Source organism: Dendrobium catenatum, unplaced genomic scaffold (assembly GCF_001605985.2).
Source record: "Dendrobium catenatum unplaced genomic scaffold, ASM160598v2 fragScaff_scaffold_542, whole genome shotgun sequence".
Taxonomy (NCBI): domain Eukaryota; kingdom Viridiplantae; phylum Streptophyta; class Magnoliopsida; order Asparagales; family Orchidaceae; genus Dendrobium; species Dendrobium catenatum.
The window spans coordinates 4395503-4421019 of NW_021319004.1; the positions used below are offsets into that span (position 1 = coordinate 4395503).

Below are 25517 nucleotides of genomic sequence, written 5' to 3' on the forward strand. Positions count from 1 at the left end.
TTTAAGATATCTTTGATCTATTGTTCAAAGTGATGGTTAAATAGATTGAGATATTATTAATAGAATTCAAGTTGGATGATTGAAGTGGAGGAATGCATCAGGCTTGTTATGTGATAGAAAAATCCCTCTCAAACTTAAGGGAAAATTCTATAAGATCGTAGTGAGACTTGCAATCAATGCTTTATGGTGCAAAATGTTGGCCATTAAAAGAGAAACATAATATTAAGTTAAGTGTTGCAGAGATAAGGATGCTCAGTTAGATGAGTGGCTTTACTATTAAAGACAGGATATGAATTGAGCATATACGTGACAAGGTTGGAGTAGCTACAGTGGAATATAAGATTAGAGAGAGTCACCTTAGATGGTTTGGTCAGATAAAACGGCGGCCTTCCGATGACCCGGTTAGGAGTAGATGCATTAGATTTGCTTATGTTAAAAATGGTAGAGGTATGTCAAAAAGAATTGGTTAGAAAATATTTGAAATGATCATTCTTTATTAGATTTAGATGAGAATTTGACTCTTAACACGACACGCTAGAGAAAAATAATTCATGTAGCTGACCCCACATAGTGGAATAAAAGCTTCTTGTTGTTTCTAGACCTTGAAATATATAGCCAGTGTGAAACAAATTATATATATAATGAATGAGTTTCTAAATGCGCATAAGATTAGTAAAAAGCTTTGGAATATGAGGACGAATCTTTAGAACAAATAGTGGATTGATCTACATGTCTACTTACAATAATGAATAGTCAAGAAGATAACCATTCTAATCATCACTAGAGAGGGGAAAAAAATCTTCAATATAGCCCAGAGCTTGAATAATATTTGGTATCAAGAGGAATGAAGACATAATAGGCATAATCCTTACATAGAATCTATAAAGAGAAACTACATTCAAAAAAGAGACATTCTCCAGGACCAACTATCTGGAAAGAAAAAAACTAAATCATTAAGACTTCGTTTGGGATGACTTTCTTACTGCTTCTTAGAGTTTTCAGAAGCAATAAAAATGTTCTCCCAAACGAAGCCTAAGAATAGAAATACGAAGGCCTCCATTAGACTATGGGTTGCACATGTTCTTCCAGGAAATTAAATGTAACTTTTTAGTACTAGTCTTAGTGCACGTACACGTAAATAAAAATATAAAAAAAATGTTTATTATAAATATTTAAATTATTTTATTATTGTTAAAAATTAAAAAAAAAATTAGTAAATTTATCATTTTAAGTAATTATAATTATTAATTGTTGTAGCTATTAATTTTTTGAATTTATCTATATAGATGTAGTTAGTTTTATTGTAGTAAGGATATACTAATTTACACGTTCAATTATTTATTAAATAAATTATTACCTTTTAAATATTTAGGATCACATATATAATTTGTTTGGATGCAATAATTATTATATAAAAACAATATAGTGATGCCTGATGCATATGGATATTAACTCCTTCATCTTTGGTGTTAGAGATTTAAATATGAATTTAATCACTTAAATTAGTTTTAATTATTAATTTGTTTTAAATGTAATATAAATGATTGTTTGATAATTAGATAATTATTAATATAATAAATAATTTGATAATTAATACCTAAATAATTTAATGGCAATTATACAACTAATAACTATATCTTCTCTACTTTGTCATTGATGTTCGGCTTCATTGCTTCACAGTGTAGAGATTGCACGAATCACTTCTTCGGCTCCTTCATTGATGTTCGACTTCGCTCCTTCGATGATGTTCCCTTCATATTGGATCTAGAACCACACCTCCTTGCTATTCTCTATTGGATCGAAAGTAATCACGCTACAGGAGCTTGCTCTTGCTCGTTGCAAAGATAGCCATCTTTTTTTCTTTCGCATTCTTCTTTGGCGAAATCCAGTTAAATTCGTCGAACGGATGGGATTTAGATTTAGACGAATTTACTTAAGATTTATGACGTAAATTTATAAATCATGGATTTACACAGACGTCGGATTTACGCAACCGATACCAAACAGCCCCTTAGGGCATCTCCAACCAAACGTCAAACGAGCGTATGCCGTCCGTCCGTCGTTCCAACCGAACGTAAAAATTTTCGCCATTTACTTGCAGGTGAACAGTACGACGCTAATATTGGCGTCGCACTGTTCACCCACGCCATTTTACTCTCTCAACCGGTAAAACTCGCGAAAGGGAGAAGATCGTTAATTTTCAAAAAATACCTAAAATGACGTTCGATTGGAGCAGTATCACGCCATTTTGGAGATCTGCGCTATTTTGCCGTAAATTTTGGAGTTCTGCCCCTTAGGGTTTACCGAAACAGGTCAAAAATTAGGGATAAAAAACAGAGAGTTCCGTCTGCGGAGCAATGGGGCAAAATCTTTACTTGAAAAGCAAACTTTCTTTGGCACTTCGGCACTCGACTTCAGTGGCTCGAAGGATCTGTATGGACGAATTGAAGGAGATCACGCAGAAGGAGTCCGTCCCGACCAAAATGCCAGAATTTATTTCTGCGGTGAATCTGCATCTTTTAACCTTCCTTTCTATTTTCTCAATTTCCTCTTGCTTTTTTCTTTATGTTTTTGTTAATCCTTTACTCCTTTTCTAGATGAGGAACCATGCACGCTAAAAATTCATGGCCGGAGCGAATAGCCGGCTGAATCCCTCTAGAAACAGTAGAAATAAGATATTTCTGTTTGGGTGTTTGAGGAGGCGAAAATCAGCTCGGAGAGTCCCATTTGAAGTCCTGACCAAAAATGCCTCTTCCATGACAACGCAGTCGCTGGCCTTCCCATCCGAAGTAGCACTGCTGATTCTTCAGAAAAACAATGCAGGCTGGAATATTAGGGCTGTCGTAGACGTCTCGGGTCTTCTTCATTGCGAGCTATTGGCAGCCAGCGATGTGCCAAAGGTGGAGGTCGCTGAGGAGAAAAGGCCTCAGAGGCCCCGGAGAACGGTGATCTGTTGGTCGGAGAAATAATGGAACTCCCGCAGGTCCGTGGTCCTACGTTCATCCAGCCCTAAAGCCCAAAAATGAAGAACCTTTTCGAAGAGGGATGCAGGCCGTGCTGGAGCAGCTACAGTTCAAGTGACGAAGTGGCGGTGGAAGTGTGCGTTTCAGGTAAAGGTTTTGCGCAATTAAGAGCGGATGGAACACTTCTGTTTATGTATCCATAATTTGGATAGTGACTCGGTCAGCTGCTTGCTCCGGCAATGAATTCTTAGATGATTTAGTTTCCAACAAACTTGGAAATAGCATGCACGATGATGGTGGAAAGCTCGGAGCAGATACAGAAAGGTTGAGGAGGATTAAAAAGAAGAGAAAGAAGCACAGGCCCAAGGTGATTGAAATGGAGAAGACAGAAGATGCCAAGAAGCGGATTTTAATTCCTCATCAAAGACCCAAACAGAAATCTACAGGGAAGAAAAAGGGCATGGGATTGGAAGGAAGACTTTTGCAAAGAAGTTGTTTGGAAATTTAGAAGATGATGATGAATGGGAAGAAGCTGGTGATCAACTCATGCTTGCGTTAGCTGATGAGGCAATTAAGTATTCTTAGATAATCCAGTTCGATGAGGATGAATATGCTGCTGAAATGGATGTGCAGCCTTGTGAACAAAATTTGCTAGCATGATCTACTTATAGTACAAGAGATGTCAATATTATAATTGATGAGTTATTGCAAGAACTTGCTAAACTAAAGATAAAACTAAAGATAAAATCATCTCATCTGTACTACTTAAAGCAGAATTGCTACAACTTAATATTGAATTTCCGCAAATTGCCTTGAGTTACATTATTGATAATATTAGAATCTCTTATATTTTCTATTTTGTTAAGCAAGCGAGAATATATATAGACAGAAATAGGATTAAATCAGGCTATAAGTTCGGAAATGGTCTATTTTGTTAATCAAAGATATTTGATTTTTGTTTAACGTTGTGTTAAGCAATGTCAAAGGGTCCATATCATTCAACAAACAAAATATCTTCTTATGATGAGTTTTTCATGCGATGAATTCATTAACCAGAGTTCAACAAATGTTGAACAAGAATCAGATGTCTTTGCTTAACAAAATAGATTCTTTTCGAGCTTATAGCCTGTTTTAATTCTATTTCTATCTATATATCTTCTCGCTTGCTTAACAAAATGGAAAAAATAAGGGATTTTAATATTATCAATAATGTAACGTAAGACAACCAGCGAAAATTCAATATTAAGTTATAGCTATTCTGCTTTAAATAATAGAGATGAGATGACTTCATTTGCAGTTTAACAAGTTCTTGCAACAACTCATCAATTATGATGTTGACATCTCTTGAACTATAAGTAGATGATGCTTGCAAATTCTCTGAAATCATTCAACTTTCATAAGATTGCACATATATTTCAGCAGCAGATTCATCATCATCAAATTAGATTCTATAAGAATACTTAATTGCCTCATCAGCTGAAGTAGGCTTGCCTCATTAGCTCAACAATAGAGTGTAAGCCATCTGATTCTTGTTCAACATTTGTTGCACTCTCTGGTTTCACTGATAGGATAGTTAATTTGTTATCATCATTTGATTATATGATGGACTTTATCTTGTTAGTCAATTATGGTTATTATCATATTATCTTTATTCATGTTGCCTGTAATGTACCTTTTTTGTATTCGTGTTAATTGTTATAACTTTATGTTAAATACTAGTTCACCGTTGCTAACTACAATAAGTAGTGGTTCTAAGTTATGTAATAAGCATGGTTAAATTTTGAAGTATAGGTACTTATTTCTCTTTACTTGGGGTATAGCCTCCCTCCACCATAACAATCTTTCTTTTCTTCTCTAATTGATGTATCCTATCTCTCAAGTCCTTGCCTGTCAAGATCTTAATCTTTGTCTTGCATCCTAGTTTCTCTATCTACATCTCAATCCTCTTCTCTCAATTCTTAGCTATCTCATTCGATCTCTCTTGCATCCTCTCCATGTTGGTTGGTTACCTACCCCCTTCTTTTATTAACTCAGCAAAAACTTCTCTTATCCCTCAATAACCCCCTCCCCTACTTTCTTTTCATTACATTTTCTCCCTAGTCGATCCTCATTGCTTGCTCTCTCTATCAAAATCCCTCAAAACTTTCCTCTTTCTCTGTCTGCCTTTGAACTCTCTTTGAATATAATGAATCATTTTGTTAAGAAGCTTAATGAGTTTTTTACTTGGCCACATTTCCTAATACATCTCTGTTCAAAAAACTCTCAATATTACTCAATTTGCCACTCAACATAAGCCAATCAACCCAACAATCCCAATTTATGTGCCATGAAAGAAAAAAATAATACTATTTTAGGATTAAGCCCTCGATATTTAGCCAACGAACAAAAGAATCTTTTTTGCTTGTCATATTTTGGGAGGATCATTTCAAGCATTTACCTTTGTTGCTATGTTCTCAAAAGGTCCAAACTCAAATTAACTCACTTGTTATTTATATGAGCATAGGGGTGTCAACTTTCGACCCGACCCGAAACCCGACCAGGATCCGACCTGGAAAAATCCGGGTTTCGGGTTCGGATTTTTGACCCGTTTGAAAAACGGGTCGGGTTCGGGTTGACCCGACAACCCACGGGTCAACCCGAATTGACCCGTTTCGCGTCCGCGTCAGGTCCCGGGACCCGTTTCGCGTCGGCGGAGCAGCGGATCCCGCGTCCGCCGTCCAGCACTCAAGTCGGACCAGCCCGCACTCGGCAGTCGGCGTCAGGTCCCGCGACCCGCATCCGCGTCTAGCCTGACCTGCGTCCAGCCTGACCCACGTCCCGCGCTCCGCGTTAGCCTGACCGGCGTCCCGCACTCCCGCGCTTCGCGTCCAGGCGTCCCGCGAACTCGCGCGCGTTCAGCCCACAGCCCCGCACCAGCTCCGCCTAGCACCAGCCCCGCACTCGGGTCGGGTCGGGTCAACCTGACAACCCGAGCAGGTCGGGTCTGGGTTGAAATGTTCGACCCGTTTGCAAAAACGTGTCGGGTTCGGGTTGACCCGTTTAGATCCGGGTCAGCTCGGGTTACCCGAACCCGACCCGTCGACCCGAATTGACACCCCTATATGAGCATAGCAAGAAAAGAAGATTTGTAAATGTATCTTGCAAATATTTACTTCTATGATTTGTAATTATATTCTAGATTAGATATGCTCTATTGTGTAACTCCTTATATTTTTGAATAGAAGGTGCAATTGGTCAATGTTGCAAATTCTTGATTGTTGTAGTACTGATTCGAGAAACTATTTTCTCACTTGCATTATAGCTTTTACATGAAATCATCAAGTCCAGAGATTAATGTATCTTCATTATAAGCTTCATTTGGGACAATTTTATTACTAATTTCTTATTTATGAAGGTATTGTGATGTTATATGAATCATCTTAACTAGACATTATGCATATAATTAAAAGTATTAATGAAGATATTAGGCATTGGTACTATTCATCTTGCAATATTATTATGTTGAGTTGCTAAGACTTCAAATGTTCAGTGCTTTAGGTGAGATTTCTGTATATGTCAGTCTTCAAATTCTTAGAGATGGAAGAGAGTCAAAGGACATCCAATTTCACAACAAAAGTATTTGGCTTGTTAGGATTTGAGAGATTGATATATTGTATTTTCTTTTGATTATGAGGTTATTTGATTTGAAGTAAAGTGGGTATAGAGTATTTCTTTTACGGTGGTTTTGAAAATATTAATGTTTTATTGGATGAAAAAGGATTGCGATGTAAAGTAAACTAAATGCAACTTGAAGTATTCTAGTTTGTTTTTAAGATCACGTAAACTCGTCCATTTTTTAGCAAAAACCTTCTTCATTGAAATTAACTAACCTTTGTCGCAACCCACCATCTGGCGACCGTCGCCCCTCCCTGCCAACCACCATTGCTACTCGTCGTTGGCCATCGCCTAAGATTAGCCTCTGCCTGCTCCGACCATCACTGCTGCTATCGTTGGCCACTATTGCTGCCATCACTAGCCACCACCATCGTCGCCGACCTCTAGTGACCAACTATTGACCACCACCACCACTAATATTGATCACCAGTCATCACTTTTCTTTAAATTTTACATTATATTAATTTTACTTAAAAAAATAAATATCATGCATTCATTCAAACAATTTCAAAATATTTATTCAATTATTTTACATTACATTCTTTTTTAAGCCAACCTAACAACTCCGGTTAGAAAAAAAGCCTCACATTTGCAATGTAGATATAGGTCAAAAACATCAAATCACTTGAATTTTATCCTTTTTTTTTTCATCCATAATTTGCATTCATTTTAGATGCTCTATCCTACTTTTGAAGTATTTCTGTCCTTCATTTCTTCCTATTTTTCCTTGTTTAAGCTGCAATTAATTAATTAATAAAAAATAAATAAAATTAAAAAAAAAAGCCGCAATTAATTAGTTTCTGCTCATTTTATATCGCATATTTGAAGAACAATTTTGATTTCAAGGAAAAAAAATATATAGCTCGCAATAGTAACATTTCACATAACTCTTTGTCTTTGAAAATCAACTAGATTATGCATGAATTTCATGAATCTCGATGCATATTTGAATTATAAATTTTTTAAATTCAATCCAAGATCATCCAACCTCTGACCTACACAAACTTATCGTCAAACTTGAAGTCTCGACAAGACAAATTCATGGACTCCAAAACCGATCCAATTCGAGTCTAATGAGCTCATACAAAGTACTTGAAATTGCAATAGAAAATTTCAACACATTACTTAAAAGGTCAAATGATCTCGAATCTCTCATACTTATAGTCAAATCAAGCTTCTTTATAAAATGAATCTAATGCGCTCCAAATCATCTAATTCTGACATTATCAACGCACAAAATGTTGAAAAGAGACATTTTTAAATAATGAAATCAAAATGCGTTGTCTGATGTTATGTATCGGATTCTAACTAAATTTATAGGGCGTGCCTCTTAAAATTATGTAAATACTAAATACGCTCCCCTACTTTTAAATATATATTTATTTGTGATACGACATCGCAAAATTATCTTGATCGGGCATGAATCTCGAGGCAAAAGCTAGTTGGAAACTTCAAAAATTAATTTTGGAAGCACCCGAATTCCGATTTCAACAAACTTATAGTCAAATTGAGCGTCTCGGAAATACGAACCCAACGACACCAGGATCAACCCAATCCGAGCCCAAATGAGTCCGAATCAAGGGTTCAAAGCGCTGTCGGAAGGTTCAAACCGCAATTTGAGTTACCAAACGGTCTCCAATTTTATTTTTAAATATATATTTATTTTTCATACTACTTTCAAAAATTAAATGAGAAGAAACAAGACTCTAAAGACATAATCTATGAAAGAAATTAGAAGATCAATACACTTAAAAAATTATAAAAATAAATAAAATATTTTGTTTAAAAGATAATTTTAACTTTATTAGATTTAATCCAAAATTTAAGAAACATGAATTATATATGATTCCTAATAGTTGTTTGTGGTTAGATAATTTGGAAGAAATTTTAGTTAAAAATATTCTGATTTAATTATGGTTATAAATTATTTTATAATTATTAAATTTATTTTATAATTGATAATATAATATTATTAATTAATTAAAATTAAATATTACATTCATTTTAAAGTAAATTAATGGATATCAATTTACATTAATTATTAAAATTTAATTAAAATACTCATATCCAAATAATTTCCTAAATGATTGTACTATATTTTGTGTGAGATCTATTCTTAGATACTTAAATATATTTTTATATAAATAAATAAAATTTAATTAATTAATTATTATTGGGAAATATCGTAAATTATTCGATGACGCAAAAGTTCTTCCTTTTAATTTCCCCGTCTATCTGTCGCGTTCGCTTTAGTTCAAATTTCTGACAGGTCGAGAAGTTCGCCGGCGAGTCTCCCCAGAGTTTTCGGTACTGAGTCGGAAGAGGAGCAGTTCCTGGTTCGAGATGCACTCGACTTATTCCGACTTTGATCTGGGGGTTCTCTGCCTTCTCTTTCTCTTTCTCTCGCTATCCTCGTTTTCTACTTTTGTCTGACTGGTTCGGGAAACAACAATGCAGGCGTCGGGGCCGCCGGCTCTTGGAATGGGGTAGGAGATCTATTGATCTTGAACCATTGGAGAGCAATTTCTCTGTTCTTGGGTAGGTTTTTAGAAGTTTTCTGACTCGATGTTGCAGGGAGTACAACTTTGCTGAGGCTGGAAACCTGGAACACTGCGCCAAGTATCTAAATCAGACGTTGGTGACGTTCGGATTTCCTGCCTCGCTTGATCTTTTCTCTACCGATCCAGTGAGTATTGCAGATCTATCTTGCGATTTATTATTATTATTTTATGAAGATAATTTTGTGTTTTTTTTTTTTTTGGGTTTCAGGTTTCGGTCGCAAGAACTTGTAATTGCATATATGCTCTGCTCCAGCTGAGGCAGCGAGATGTAGAGTTTCGGGAGTCATCGAGTGAACAAAGGCAGAGGTTTGTTTTTTACTGTTCTTTTCAATTGGGCAGTTCCCTAGATCTTCGTCAACTGAGTGATTTTTCTTATTTATTCTGTGGGTTGATCGTGGGGAGGGGTTTTGTGTAGAAGCGGAGAGATCAAATAAAATAATATAGGATCATGAATTACTTGAATCGCTTGAATGCACACTACTTCGCATGATGTAGACCTTGCTCCATACAATGGGACTTTTCTGTACACAACGTAGCATGACTAAAGCTTCACCCAATCCTCAAAAGGGCAGCCAAAACTTGTATTCATTAATAAATTGCTTCCAAATATTGAATGATGGTTACTTATATTAATAGCCCAACTACTTACTAATATAATACCTCTATAACTTGGTATTTTTACTTAAAAATAAGAAAAAAATGGAAATATGAATTAAATGCATTACATAGAGGAACAAATAAACTCTTTGAACTACTGATTTGGTGCTTAGGGTCCTTTTAGTGGATATTGAAATCTAGTTAGATAACACTAGCCAATGCTTGAAATCCTAAAATCAGCCTAATGGCCTTACATCAATTCTGTTGGGTGAGCAGAACTTTTCTTCAAAGTGTGTTAGTCATTGCAGTTGTCGTGCAAGCTGGTAGACAAATACTGAAGTTCATAATGTGCAGTGAAGAAGTCATTTGATGGTGTTCCAACTTACCATTGAACTAAGCTTGCCTGTGCAGTAGAAGATCCAACCATAATTAAGCATATATCTAAGAATGAATGGAAAGGTTGGTATATAAATTGCTGGCAAAGATTTAGAAAACACATTTATGAATGGCCTGCAAGTAGTAATAGAGGCTCTAACTTTGATGTCGCAACAAGCCATCCGTAATGAAATAGGCTTCATAATGATACTAATAGGCAAAGCAAGTACATAAGCATGTAATCCTGTAATGATAAACATCATTTTTATTTGCATGGAAGGTATTAGAGTATTCAACATCTTAATATTGATGTAAGCATTGTCATACCAATGATTTTTATCCTGATATTGATGTGTCGCATTGCTTATCTTGAACAACCCGAAGTTAATAAGTCATAATCAATGATTATTACAAACGTAATTGCATGCAGCTAGGATAATAGACAAACATTAAATAACACACAAGCAAAGAAACATGGATGCTATGAGTGATGCGACTAATAGGATATTCATATTTGCAATGTAATAATGTTATTTGCTGTTTTGACCGAATTAATAGCAAGCGTAGTAAATAATAAAATTTTAACTCCACTCAGAAATTACAAAATTCTGTTGAAAATAGTTTGTTATGGCTTGTACGGTGATTGGTAATAAGGATAAAGTTAGGTTTGATTTTGGATAGGTTTAGGAGATTTTGATGGAGTTTGTTATAAGAAGTCTAGAATTGGCTTTTAGGCTTTTTAGGCGTGTATAAAGGTGGGTTTATAATTAGGATAAAGTTAGAATTAATTTTGGATATGTCAAGTTGATATTGATGGAGTTTGTTGGCTAGAATGTAACAGCGAGGGGTGGTGGAGGTGTGACTGATATGTTGGGTGGTTAAATAATGAACCATCTTCAATTGCTGCCAAAATTTATCGAAAATATGAAACAATATTGCATTGTGAGGTTATTTTTGCTACATGACTTTTGAAAATTGGAGAAAATGCACTCTAATGCCAATTGATGCTGGCAAGTTATCGAAGGGGAAATTGAATGGTACAAAAGGTTTTACATGAGATTGTATTGTGTTAGGAAGGGAAATGGGGTTGGTTGTGAAAGAATTATATCAATCAACAAATTGCGACCAAACAGCATAAAGAATGCTATTTATACTAATAGCCTCATAACTAAATATATGCAGGTGGCACTTTTAGCTGCATGAACTCAAAAAATAGAATATGAATCGGAGTTTAGTGCAATTACATTTACAATAAAAAGAAATAAACTTTTTAAACTATTGAATTGGCGTTGAAGGTACTTTTTGCCACTCTTGGAGTTGTGATGCATAGCAATTTCAAATATCTGAACCCTGCAATCAGCCTAATGGCTTTGCATCAGTTACTTCTCTTTAATTCGTATTTATTGTGGTAGTTTTATTGGATATCCTTGCTTGATTTTTTTGAAGTCTTCTTAACACTTTTTTATGCAGTTCTGCTACAGCATGCTATAAAATTAATTGCAATTACAGGTTACAGTCGGACATGTCTAAATTAGAGGCCAAGGTTGAAAGGCTTGATGCACAATTAGTTTCCAAAGACCGAGAGCTTGCTACATTAGCCAGAACGGTTTGTCTGGCATTTCCATATTTAGATAGAATATTTAGATTATAGGATAAGATAGTTGTCTTTATGGCTAATAGTTGTCAATGTTTTATAAATTGTCATAATTAGGAGGCTAAAGCTTCTGCAGCTTTCAAAGCACAGATTGAAAAGCTACAACAAGAACGAGATGAATTTCAAAAAATGGTTATTGGACACCAGGTGAAGAATCTCGTCTCATTGCTTGATGTCTTTCCCAACTGGTCAAATAATTCATCCACTTCTTTACAATTTTTAAAATTGTTTTTGCACACTGTCTGCTGAATTACTCATTTAGTCTGCTTAATTATTAAGCAAGCTCGCACGCAACAACTTCATGAAATGAAGAAGAAAGAAAAGGATTACATTAAGCTGCAGGTAGTTTTCTTTGCATTGGAGATGGTTTAGACTGTTTTTGTCCATACAATTGATTGTGTTCAAATCGTTATGGCAAAATCACTCAAGAATTATGCTAAATTCTGATGAATTGAAGAAGAAAACAATTTTCAATTTTCGATTTGTAGGAGAGGCTAAACCAAGTTTTGATGGAGAAGAAGAAAGAATCCCGTTCTGGCATGGAAATTATGAACTTACTTCAGGTACGTTGCAGCAAATTCATTTCTGTGTTTCCTCTAACCTTAAATGCTAACCATATTCCTTGTTGAGGTTCGTAATATCGCTTGAGTTTATTGGATTTTCTACCCTCCTGGATCCTTTGCAGCTTCAAGTAGCTATGATTGTACATATTCTTGTTTCCATGTTGTTCTTAACAGAAAGAAGGACGTCAGCGTGGTACATGGAATGGAAAGAAGGCTGATGGCGACTTCTACAAGATGATTGTATGTCAAACAATTTTTTTAACATATGTTTTAGGTACTGTCATTATGCCTTTGTCCATTAACAGGCTGATGCATATGAAGTGAAGAAGCAAGAACTTATGGCAGAGAATGCTGATTTGCGGGCTTCGTTACGATCAATGCAGGTATGCAATTATTGACCTGTTCCTTTAATTGTTTATAGTAAATATCATAATTTCTTTATAGCTTTAAGATCACAATTGTTAGGAGGGAGAGAAAATTACAAAATTGAATTATCATTCTTGTACTAGCATATGTGTTTATATATATAAACAAGAGACGATAATGATAAAGAAAAATACAAGGAGAATATCTTCAATAATGAAAAAATATAATGCTAAAAAAAAGTGCAGATTCCTTAAATAACTTGTTAGCATGTGTCATACGTTAGATATAATAGCACTTCCTTGCAAATTCGAGGTGACATAGAAGGTATCAATAGTTAACAACTAGGTGTAAAGTTGACATGAATTTGTAAATAACATCCACATTGAGATCACCCAAGAAGAAATTTCCTACAATAGACAGAGTGCGGTTTAGCAGGCTCAGAGATCTCATTTTTTAAGAAAAAGAGAGTAGGTTTTACTTGATATGAAGGTAGTTGCTTGCGACAGATTCTATTCTTAATGAAAATGAGGAAGGAAAATGGACGGAAGGAGAGGCATGCAATTTTAAGTCTGATAATCCACCCACAACTTTTGCAAAAAAAAATAAAAAAATTATTGAGTCTTAGGAGGTACAACATTCAATGAAATGTAAGTAATAGAAGGAGACTTCAAGATAGTTGATGGGGACATCAGTTGGAAAGTCTACCGTCGACATGGCCGTAGATCTACGGCCACGATTTACCCGATGTATTTCTGATTTTAGTATTGTCATTTTATTTTGATGTACTTTATTTCTGCATTTTCCCTTTTTACCCTTGCTTGAGGGATTGAGTCATGTAGCCCCTTGAGGGTATTTGAGTCCTTTTATTTTATGTCATTGTATTAGGCTATTTATAGCCTTCATCTTGTACTTTTGATGGTCAATGAATGATATTGAAAAGAATTTCTGCAATTTGTCTTCTTGAAGCTTTTGTGTGGAGCTTGAGATTTGAGAGTTTGGTGGAGCCTAGGAGAGGCCACTCGTCGTACCCAACAGTCACCACCGGTGGCTCTTGGTTTATCCTTCTTCCCTTGTTTCCCCTCCACCCAAAATCCACCGTCGGCCATTCCCCACCACCAATCACCACCTCCTAACCTCACCACCCTAACTACACCTCCCTAAAAACTGCCCCTCCCATTCATCCCGCCGGCCATCCCCATAACCGCCGGCCTCCCCTTCATCCACCACCCCCACTCCCATTAATTGCCGACACCCTTGCCGCCAACTCATGTATTTTCAAATTTTGAAATTTGAAAATTTTGATGAGTGAAAGTTTCCAAATTTGTCCGACGCCATATTAGGAAAGTTTCAATGAGATTTCAAATTTGAATTTGAGCGGATTTGAAATTTTCATGATTAATTAGGCGGAGCGAATTAGGAAACGCATAACTCCTCTTCCCCTCACTCCCAATCCTCCTCTACATGCCGCCGGCCCCCCTTAGTGGGCCCCTCTCCTTTAGTACTTCATTAAGGGACTTAATGTCATGCTATTTGAATTTCAAATCCCTTTAATTTCCCTCCAATTTTACTTAAATCTTAGAATAATCTCAGATTTGGAACTTAAACAATTTCTATCCACCTAACCTAGCCTCCTCCTAACCCTAGCCGACTTCTTCCCCCTTACAACCCGCCGGCCACCTTCTCCCCACCATCCACTCCCTTCCTCTCTTCCCTCCCTCTCAAGGTGTCTCTCCTTGTTAAATGGAGATGGATGATCGACTCGGAGTTTGAGTCCGGTCTTGCATACGAAGGCTAAGAGTGCATGGATCTTCTCAACTTACCTTTTTCAACTTGACTCCAAATCTTGTTGGAGTCAAAGAGAAGGCTACCTACCACTTGCTATTCACCGTGATCAAGGCTAGGGAAGAAGAACTAACGGAAGATTATAGTGATTCACGTCGTTTCTCCGAGAAGGTGGTCTTTTTTTTCTTGACTCATTATTTTCAAATTCTACTTTCTTCGTGAGAAATTGTTCAAGCAAGAGATTGTGTCTACTTATCTCCATCCATTAGTATTCGTAGGAATTGTTACTTCGTTGCTTTTGGATCTCTTTGTTAAACAAAGGTTTAGTTGGAAACTATCACGCATGCAATGCTTTATTTTCCTACGTGTTTTGAATTTCGTTTAGCACCTTGTGTAGTTTCGCCTAAACGGAAGTGACCGTTTATTAGTTTTACTTGTTGTTTTAATCTCGAATAACGAAATCTGAAATTGATCTTAAAATATTTTGTGCAAATTTCTGAATTTTGCATATAGTTCTACATCAATAGTAGAAGCCATCAATTCAAGAAGCAGAGATAATGGCTGAATTGGAGCAATCACCATGAAGCCCAAGAACATTCAAGGGATGATACTTCAAATAAATTGGAATCAAGTAGAGGGAGATACGACAAGTGCTATCTGATAATTATGTTCAAGCAACGAGGATCTGAAACGGGGGTAGAAAGCTGCTCGGAAGGGAAAAGAGTTGTTAGTGAGGGTGGTGTGCGTGGCCATTACTCTAGGAAGTTAGCTAATAGCCATGAAGTGCAATGCCGCTTAAGAGTGTGTCAGGTTACAACTAACCAAGCGTTTGGAGGCACATAGAAAGGATCCAAGTGCGGCGGGGTAAACAAAACATGATGATGCTATGGGGGTGAAGCGTGTGAGAGCCCGACAAGTATTATCGAGCTATCTAAGCGTTGGTACATTCGTTTAAGGCATGGACCTAATGAGATTATTATACTCTTGTATATTTGATTTGGTGACTTTATTTTTTTAGATAGCCAAGTTCTATACTTATTGCTTGAAGTATGTGTTCGTTATTGCAATATCATAAGCTATTGCAAAATCAAGTTGCTTCAACTAAAACTTAAGTTGTAATGTGTAATGTACCTTCATGAAACGCTGCATAAACTTGCTTTAAACCTTTTTATTCCATATATCAATGTCTTCTATATTCCTTAAGTCACCGAAACCTAATACTTTGTTTGGTATCTTCTTGATAAATTGAACACCTCTTTTCTTAAATTTATCTTTTTTGCTAGGGCAAATCTGTTTGGTGTACTTAGAGGCTAGTGGTCATGTATTTTATACTTATCTAATCTTATTTTGACTACCCTATTATCCTCCTTATTTGGATCACAATTACAGTTAACTTAATAAACTTTTATTGTTTGGATGTTGGGTTATATAGTTAAAATGATACCTGTTGGGCTGACATCTTTTTCTTTCATTTCACTGCTCGGTAACTAGATTTGTAAGACTTCCATGGCGTGTTAATTGGGCTTTCCTGTAGGGTCACATGATGATACTTATCTGAATTACTGCATTTTGGACACCGTCAAGTGTTCTAGATTGCAAATTCCTGCAGGGAAATGTTTATAAATTTCTCTATTTGTTTAAAGATTAGCTTCCTTTGGTTATGTTGCCCATTAGAGTTTCCTTCCCACCTTTATCTTATTTTGTATAGCATCATTAATTTGACTTTTCAATCAATTGGTAACGAAAAAAGTGCTGTGAAAACCTAGTTTATTTATTTAATTTAAGCTGTTTGTGGAGTTGCAATTGATTTATTACTTAGGTTGTGTTTAGTTTGTGAGCTGTTTCATTTTTTTTCTCCTTCTTGAAGATGGCATACTTTGGTGCATTAAAGCTCGTCCTTTTTAGACTTACTGTTTTTTTTTTTCTCTTTTTTTCTCCCTGGTTTGATGCAAATGTTTATTTGTATACTCAGTTTCCTCAAATGATTGATTTTTGTCATTAACCAGTTACATTCTTACCGAGTACGAGCAAAGAACATTTTTTCTTGTTAAAAGTGGGTCTCTCTTTATTCACTTGCCACATACTCATCTGGTGTTGTGATTTTTCTTGAGAATGGGTACGACTGCTTGATTTAAGGGTAAATGAAGATGTGTTCTTAATTTTTTGTGGAATATTATATTTCAATCCACTTTTAATATCAATTTTACTATGCAAATATTTATTCATCCGTTGCTGATATTACTTCTGAAATCCTTATTAAACGAGCTGGTATCATTGGTGATATGGAAAAATTATTTTACCAATTTACATGTAGATGGATATGCGGGATTTCTTAAATGCTCCAAATGGAGAATCACTACAAAATGTATCGGCCAAGGACAAGCAAGATGCAGAACGACAGTCTCCATTGGGTGGCAGGACAGTATGTGGATAGTTTTTATTTGAAAATTGCAATCTGGGTTTCCATTCCCATCGAAAACTTCAGAGTTTTCGTTATTGTTTTAGCTTAAACATGTTTGTATGCAATCCATGCCTCCGTGGCTATCATAGTATGTTTAACAGAGTAAAATAAAGATGATGCTCATAAGATAACTTTTTTCCCATTCAACAAATACAGGATGTCTTTGATCTGCCTTTCCATATAGCTAAGGATCAAATTGAAGAGAGCTTGCGAACTAAAATGGCCTCAATAAAGGTTTATTTTGCTTTTTGCTGGACATTTGCACATGATGAATTGCTCATTTCTTATGTTTCCGCTCACATGTGATGTTCTTTGTTCTTTTTCTGAACTTACATTATTAAACTTGATTCAAAAGGCTAGGATGGTTCAACTTCAAGATGCTCAGAAGGGAGCTGAAGTCTCTTCAGAAGCCACAGAACGGGAGCTTGAGCTTGAAGCTCAACTTGTTGAAGCTAGAAGTATCATTCAAGAGCAGGTGATTGTTACCCTCTTGCAACAATGTCGATTGCTACTGAAATGGAGCCAAAATATAACTTTTATCTTACCAAATCTTTTCTTGCTGCATACATGAATTGTTTTCAAGATATATTAGTTTGGAGTCTATGCCATGTTTCGGGATAGCAAAATTTTGGTGAGAATGATAAAAAAAATTTGCATATACAGATTTGTCAAGTTTGACAAGAATGACAATCATTGATCATGATTGCATATAAATAAGTGATTTTTTATTTGAACTTGGAGATTTATGATCTTATTGAGATGACTACAACTATCTTTAAAATTACTTGTGAAACAACTATATAGTACCATAGCTTCTTAAAATTGCGTTGGGGTATTATAATTTTTTTTCCGTACAAAAAGGGGCAACTTTTTTACATCCACCATGCTTTAACAAAGCTGGTTGTAAAAACTTCATCACACCACAAAATTTTTTGCCAAAGAATAAAAAAAGTTGAAGCCAAACAAGCGACAAAGTTTATGAAGTAAAAGGGTGAAAAAAGTTGCCCTAAGCACACCCTCAATCTATTTGCTTACCACCATTCACTAAGAAACGAACTATAATTGTTGCAACACTCACCTTAGTTTACTGTAGGTCATTTGCAATACAATCTTTTGACCATTGTCGCTTGGCTACACTGATATTATGCATCTACCATCGCTAGTAATATCTCATGTCGTGTATATGATCCATGCATGTCATCGACATCAAGTCATCAACTTTGCTCCTGACATTAGTATGAGAATTTATGTTAGACTTTTTGGCCTTTGGCATATATTGTATGTTTTCTTTATTGAATTGATGCTTCCTTAGAGTAAAGGCATCCATTGTAATTGATAACAAACTCTAATGTAATCATTTTAATTGGGTCAGACCCTATGGTTATTTCTTTTCTTGTAAAACTCTTGTGTCTCTTTCAATGCTTGCAATCCACTTTTATTTATGTGTTTGTTGGATCTTCGTATAAATACGAAGACAATAAACTCTCTAACCATCTACTGCAACGAATATTTTGGCATGCAACAATCTTACTATCACTAGACCAGACGTTAATTTTGTTGTGAAAGTTATGAGTCAACAAATGCAAACTCTCAAATAAAAATGATGGGGACAACAAATCGTGGAAAGTCTATCAGAGACGTGGCCGTCGATCTACGACCACGATTGAGTCATTGTATTTCTGAGTTGTTTTATGTATTTTCTTATTTATGATGTCATATTGTATTTTTGAGTTGTTTTATATATTTTTTTATTTATGATGTCATATTGTATTTGCTTTATTAGTTTCATGTTGTACCCTTTTATTAAGGGATGTCGTATGTAAGCCCTTGGGGCATTGTCGTCCTTTTATTTTGTGAGTTTCTGTAAGAGACTATTTATAGTCCTAGTGTTCTTCTTTTCAAGTTAATGAATGAATGATTGATTAAAATAATTCTTCTCTTTGCATGAATTCTTGTGAGAGCTTGAGAAATCGGAGAGAGATCCCTAGGAGAGGGAGGATTGCACATCACCCTCCAACCTAGACGAGTCGGGTTCGTGGTTCTATTTCATATCTCTTCTGTTCTTCCTCCCACCACCACCACCGGCCATCATCACCCCAACTAACCACGCTCACACCCAAGACATCATTCCCTCCACAAGCTCTTTCCCCTTACTTGACCGAGCTCCACATACACTCCCCCTAGCCGCCGCCCCCATACCTGAACCCAATCAACCCGCTGGCCCTAGATCCCCTCTCCCCTTTGATTTCCATTGCCTATTTTGGATTGAAATAATTTGGGCAGATTTTGAATTCAAATTCATTCAATTTGAAATTTAAAATCTTTCATAAATTACTAAATCTATTTTAGGAAAGTTTCCTAAATTGAGCCCAATTTGAATTTCAAATTAATTGGAATACTTTTAACACTTTCCTAATCACCACACACCAAAATAGCAATCTCAAATCTCCCCCATTAATCCTCCCTAGCCCTTGATGCCGCTGGCCCCCCTCATTAAACCCCTTGGGATTTATTTCCTAATCCCTCCACCCTCTCTTGGAAATAATTCCAAATCCCCACTACCTCTCTTGGCCGAAATCTCCATGATCCCATACACTTAATTTCTTTCCAAAAGGGAGCTTTTCCTTATGGAATTAAATTAAACCCCTCCCAATCCCCCCTTGCCGCCGCCCCCCCTCTTGCTTTTCTCTCTTCCTTTAATTATTCTCACTCAAGAGAATATTTAGGAAGTTTGAATTAAAATTTCCCCTCATCTCTCCCTCCAAAATCTGAAGCAAATCCCTCACACTAGCCCTCACCCTTGGCCGGCCACCTATTCTCCTTTTCCCTCTTGAGTTCTCTAACTTATCTCATCCATCTCAAGAGGAGTCTCCAAGAAAAGTCTCAACGATAGTCGTCAACATCTTAATATCAAAGACATGCATGGCCGATCAGGAGCTTGATTACGACCTCTCCTATGACGAGCAAGGATTTGTTTGCATCCTGCATTCAATATTCTTTGACATCAACCCGCGCATCGACCACACCGTAGAAGAGTACATAGAGCGCATCTTGGACACTTTGGTCGAGGCTATTGAAGAGCAACTTGGATTGCAAACTTGATACAACTACATTTGGAGGAGTTACATCCGATCCTTTGACGAAGGTATTGTTCCATTCTTCCCTCTTCTTGTAATTCTTTTAGTCTAGATATCTTTCTGTGATTTGATTTTGATCATAAGATCGTATTCGCGCTATCTTCTAGATCTGATCTTTAGTGAAACGTAGGGTTGAGTGCACTTCATTGTTTCTAATCTGCATTGTTTAGATTAGGAATTTTTAGTTGGAATGAGCTGTTATTTTGCAGTGTTGTGTGATTTCTTATTGTTATTTGTGATAGGATTCAAGGTAGCTCTTATTGTGCAACCTTAGCCTAAACGGAAAGTGACCGCTCTACGTTTTATTGCTAATAGCTTTAATCATTATTATTCTAGATCAACAAGTCGTGCACGTTCTATCAAAAGTTACTTTTTTGCATTGTAAGTCCTACAATCAAAATATAATGGGGATTTTTTGTTTTTTTTTTTTTTTTTTTATTTTACAAATCCTCTTGCTGTTTTAAATATACTGTCACTAAGGAAATAACCACCATAGACACTAATAAATGATAACACTCTTCAATGTGAAAGCTTTTAGATGATACTGTTTATTCTAGAATCAATTAATGATAACAAATTACATATTCCCATATTATTTATAAAATTTTTTTGATGGTAACTTAGTCATGTAGGGTTGTATAACAAATAGCAAGCTGGCAAGATGAACTTTTCGCAGATTAGAAAGCCATGCACTCTTATGCGTGAAATGTTGCAGAGTTAAAGACTTAGGGGATTTTTAGTTTTTCAATTTGCCATACCTCCTGATTTTAATCTTGAAAACTTGTTGCTATCCTACATTTCTAGTAATCATAATTTCAGAAAGAATCGAAATAAATTATAGTTTATGGTACTTAATTTGGGATGTGGTGCTATTCAAGAGAGAGATCTTTTACTTGTCATTATTTATGAACACCATTATATATTTACAAGTTTTTTGGTCCCTGCAGTTTTTCAATTTTATTGCTGCAAATAGGTAAGTTTTTAGCATTTAGTTATAGTTTTTAGTGGAAGCTTTCTTTATGGCCTGGTCAACTATGTTTAAATTTTATTTCCTTTCAGGACATTGGATTCAATTTCCCTATTATACATAACGGGTCTGATGGGACCATCAGTTGGAGTAAGATCTATCCGTCGACGGGCCGTAGATTCTACGCCACCACGATTTACCGCGATTGTATTCTGATTAAATATTGTTTTTTAATTTGATGTATCCTTTATTTCTGGCATTTTTTCCATTTTTATTACTTCGCTTGCTTGATGGGATGATGTTGTAGCCCTTGAGGGCATTTGAGTCCTTTATTTTATGCATTGTATTAGGCTATATATATGCCTTCATTTTGTTACTTTCGAATGGTTAATGAATGAATGAAAATGAAATTTTCCTGCAGGGCTGTTGTCTTCTGCAGCTATTGTGAGGCTTTGAGAGTCCGATGGTTTTGGTGGAGCCTAGGATGAGGCCCACCCCGTCGTACCCAACAGTTACTGCCGTGGCTCTTGGTTTTAGCCTTGTCTTCTTTTCTTCGTCTTCAAACAACTCACGAGCCAATTCTCCCATTCCATCCACACTCATCTCGCCAAACCACCCGCCCAAGTTTTAGCTCACAGTTCCCATCCCCACGCTCCTCATCCAATCTTCCCGCGCCACACCTGCCCTCTTAGCCGGCGACCCCTCCTCCTTCCACCACCACCCCACTCACACCACTCATCATTCCCATGATTTACCTCCCCACTGAAGTTTCAATTTGAAAAAAAAAAGTGGAAGTTTCAAATTTGTTCGAACGTCTAAAGTTAGGAAAGTTTTCAATGAAATTTCAAATTTGAATTTGACTGAATTTGAATGGATTTGAAATTTTCCATGATTAATTTAACGGAGTAATATTAGGCAAACGCATAATCCTCCTCCCCACTCCCAATCCCTTATGCCGCCCGCGCCCACTTTATTGGGCCCCAACTTCTTTAGTGCTTCATTAAGGGGATTAATGTCATGGCAATTCTGAATTGTCAAATCTCTTTATTTCCTCCAATTTTACTTAAATCTGAGAATATCTCAGATTTGGAACTTAAGACTAATTTCTTGTCCACTCCAAACCCCTAATGTCTTCTCCCAAACCCTAACCCTTTTCCTTTCTCCTACAAGCCATGGCCGGCCACTCGGTCTTTCCTTTCCATCTCCTCTCATCTCTGCAATCATTGTTTATATTTCTCTTCTGTCCCATTTTGCTCATGATGAAGTGGCACAACCCGGAGCTGATTTCGGCCTTGCATATCAAGGACGCTTTCTTTTTGTGAAGAATTCAGCTAGCCTTTGGGTGGAGCAATTTATTGGAAGGTACGATGGGAATTTGACGTTGTCTCTTCCGTGAAGGTGGAATCTTTCTTCCTTGCTCTTTTACTTTCAAATTCAAATTGCTTCGTCGAGAATTTTGTCAAAGCAAGGAGATTGTGTCACTTATTACCGCATCCACTAGTATGTCGTGGAATTGGGTTTACTGTTCTTTGCTTTTTGGATTCTCGTTGTTAAAACAAGGGTTATGTTGGAAACTATCCCGCATGCATTCGTTTAATTTTTCCTACGTGTTTTGATTCCTGTTTTTAGCATCTTGTCGTAGTTGGCCTAAACGGAAGTGACCGTTTATTTTAGTATTTTACTCTTGCTTGTTTTTTCACGTAAGTAACGAAATCCTGCATTGATCTTAAATAATATTTTGTGCAAGTTTCCGGAATTATGCATGTATCCTGCATCATGGGCCTCGTTACTTAACAATAATTAGTCTTATTGAGTGGGAAGGAAACCAGAAATTCGGTGCTTCAGATTCTTTTCTGGAAATTCATGTACGTGATCTAATGATTACATGTAATGACTAATCGGGCACTAGATTGGTCACTGATCATCTCTGCGTCATCACACCTACCTGAAGGCGCACTGGAGGGTTAAAGTTCCTTTTATAAATGCGGGACTGACAAAACAACCAGCATAAACTAGTATCACGATATTAACAATACCATGACATAGGTACGGGTTACAGCGCCCTCATCGCTCACACACCTCAAGACACAAAATAACATCGACAAAAAGAAATATGAATCAAGACATCGAATCAAGATGCTCTCTTTCTATGCTGTTAGAATTAAGGAAGGATTGATCATACCTCTTATATTAATACGAATAATAGGGCTCCTCAAGCTCTATGACGACTCCACGAGACACAAACACTCAAGCATCGACCATAAAGTAAACAATGATATAAGAAATATGAAATTCAAACATAATTACCACGCCACTCCTCTCCCTCTCTATGTCCCTCACCCACCCACCTCACACGGCAGGCTCTCGCTCTCTACTCTCTCTGCGTAACGCGCACGCCGCTCTTCTTTTTCTCCTACAATCTCGCTCTCGCAGAATAAATCGGTCATGGAGTGGTTACCATTTGAATAGTACCGATATTGGCTACATCTTACCATTCGTTGCTCCCAATGACGCAACTAAACTTAATGCCTCGCTCCATCTCTCTCACACACACACCCACGTACATAAACCTCCTTCAATTGATTTGTCACATAGAGATGCCCACTTCTTTCCTTTTGTTCGTCTGGATGCACTTACCAGCCGTCGGGCCTCCTCCTCCCTCGGCTCTCACCCTCTATTCGCGGCGACTCTGTTAAACAGGACTCAGTCGCAGCCCGCTCTCCCCATTCTTCCCACATCATAACCCAACTTTCCTCCTCTCTCGCTCTTCTGCTATCATGTGTCCGTCTCTCGGGTATCATGGCTCGTCGTCCTCGACTCAAGGGCTGTTGGTGGCATTCACTGCTGTATCGAATCCCATGTCCGCCTGCGGCTACCTACCCACACGGTCACTCCGCTGACCAACCCCTACCCACTCTCACTCGCTCTCTCTCGCTCGAGCCACAGTCTACGGCAACAACTCAATGACTTCTTACTTCACCCTGTTACATGTTCCGACTTCCGAGCGACCCACTCTCCTGCACTTCGCCCTTTCCTCGTTAATACCCTCAATTTCGGATCAGCCCGTAAGTCCATTGTTGGGGCACTTTGTATAAATTTGATAAGAAAATGTAAAAAAAAAGAGAGAAAAAAGGATAGGTACTCGAAGAAATTGAAAGATTGTGGTCCGTTGTAATATTTGATTAGATGGAATGTTTGATTCGAAGGCCTGCACGTCATCGTATTTTTGATCCTGGTAGGAAGAACAACTACAAGTGCCTCCTATGACCCTTCCCTTTGCTCGGAAAGAAATGTTCGAGAGATACCCAGATATTCTAGAAAAATGTTCATAATAATAAATATAATGACTAATGATAATAATAAATAATAATTAATAATGAATAATATTACTAATATAATAATAATAATATATAATAAACAAGTACAGTGCTAACTAAAGAATTCGCAGACTATTGTATCTTGATCTGTAGGAATATTTGATTTTGAAATCCTTGCACGTTTAATCTTTGATCTGTGCAGGAGAATCATCGGCAAGTGTCGTCCCCAAACCTCTCCTCCATAGGGGAAGGGGCGGGAAAAAAAAAAAGAAAATTTGCTTGGAGGCTTACCGAAATTTTGAATAACAAAGGAACGCTCCCAATTAATTTAGATAAAATTTTTGTCATTTTTAAATGATTTAAAAGACAGGGAGATATTAAAAAAATGGCACATTTAAATTTAATATTCAAATTAAGAGATTCGAAAAGATACTATATCTATAAAACTTTGTATCCTTTCAGATAACAATATTTTCTAGGTTCTTCAAAGAAAGAATGGAAGATGATGACTCAATATTGACAAAAGGTGAAAAGACTGATGACCATAATGACTTTGAAAACAAGAAAGGCTTCAACAATATTTTGAGTCTTAAGCTAATGTTCAGGTTCCACTCCAATTTTTAAAAAATCAGGCGTGCATAATATAAATTTGATTATTAAAGTAAGGTAGGTTGATCCTTCAACACACCGTTACAATAAGCAAGGCAAGACATTATCTTCAATGATCATTATTTTCCTTTCAATAAGTCTATCCCATCACAATAGTCCAATTATTTATTGTTTTCTTCTAACACCAAGAAGAATAAGTAGTGTCACTTTATTTATTGTTTTGGGAGGTTAAGTGTGCAAGCAAAAAATTATAGGAAAAAACCCAATTTTTTTGCCAAGAAAAAATAACACTTCCCTAAGGATAAAGAGAAATACATGAACTACGTTCAAAATAGACCTTTGAATCATAAAAAGACACAACTTTTGAAAATAAAAATCCTAACATGCTTGCAATCATATTGAGAAGAAGGATATAAATGGCATGGAACTACTACGGCAAGAAGAAAAGAGTTTAAAGCAAAGAGACGAAGGAGAAGACAAGCTCGCAAGCCTTTCTTAGAGAGGAGAGGAA

At 36.6% G+C, this 25517-nt stretch overlaps 1 protein-coding gene and 1 long non-coding RNA gene across 5 annotated transcripts in view; both read left to right on the plus strand.

The window, feature by feature from the left end:
• Positions 1 to 1638: 1638 nt before the first annotated feature.
• LOC110100074 lies at positions 1639 to 4618 on the plus strand. Its single transcript, XR_002303511.2, has 2 exons — positions 1639 to 2504; positions 2598 to 4618. It is a non-coding gene; the product is annotated as an uncharacterized LOC110100074 (long non-coding RNA).
• A 4234-nt stretch (positions 4619 to 8852) lies between these two features.
• LOC110100072 (afadin- and alpha-actinin-binding protein) overlaps positions 8853 to 25517 on the plus strand; it is a 33731-nt gene continuing 17066 nt past the window's right edge. For all 4 annotated transcript variants that reach the window (XM_020827462.2, XM_020827461.2, XM_020827464.2 and 1 more), the window contains exons 1-13: positions 8853 to 8993; positions 9075 to 9103; positions 9192 to 9303; positions 9387 to 9484; positions 11660 to 11756; positions 11862 to 11951; positions 12084 to 12146; positions 12293 to 12367; positions 12542 to 12607; positions 12673 to 12750; positions 16830 to 16937; positions 17133 to 17210; positions 17332 to 17451. In XM_020827462.2, the coding sequence (XP_020683121.1) occupies positions 8961 to 8993; positions 9075 to 9103; positions 9192 to 9303; positions 9387 to 9484; positions 11660 to 11756; positions 11862 to 11951; positions 12084 to 12146; positions 12293 to 12367; positions 12542 to 12607; positions 12673 to 12750; positions 16830 to 16937; positions 17133 to 17210; positions 17332 to 17451 (1047 nt within the window). In that variant the 5' untranslated portion in view covers positions 8853 to 8960. The remainder of the gene's footprint in view (positions 8994 to 9074; positions 9104 to 9191; positions 9304 to 9386; positions 9485 to 11659; positions 11757 to 11861; positions 11952 to 12083; positions 12147 to 12292; positions 12368 to 12541; positions 12608 to 12672; positions 12751 to 16829; positions 16938 to 17132; positions 17211 to 17331; positions 17452 to 25517) is intronic.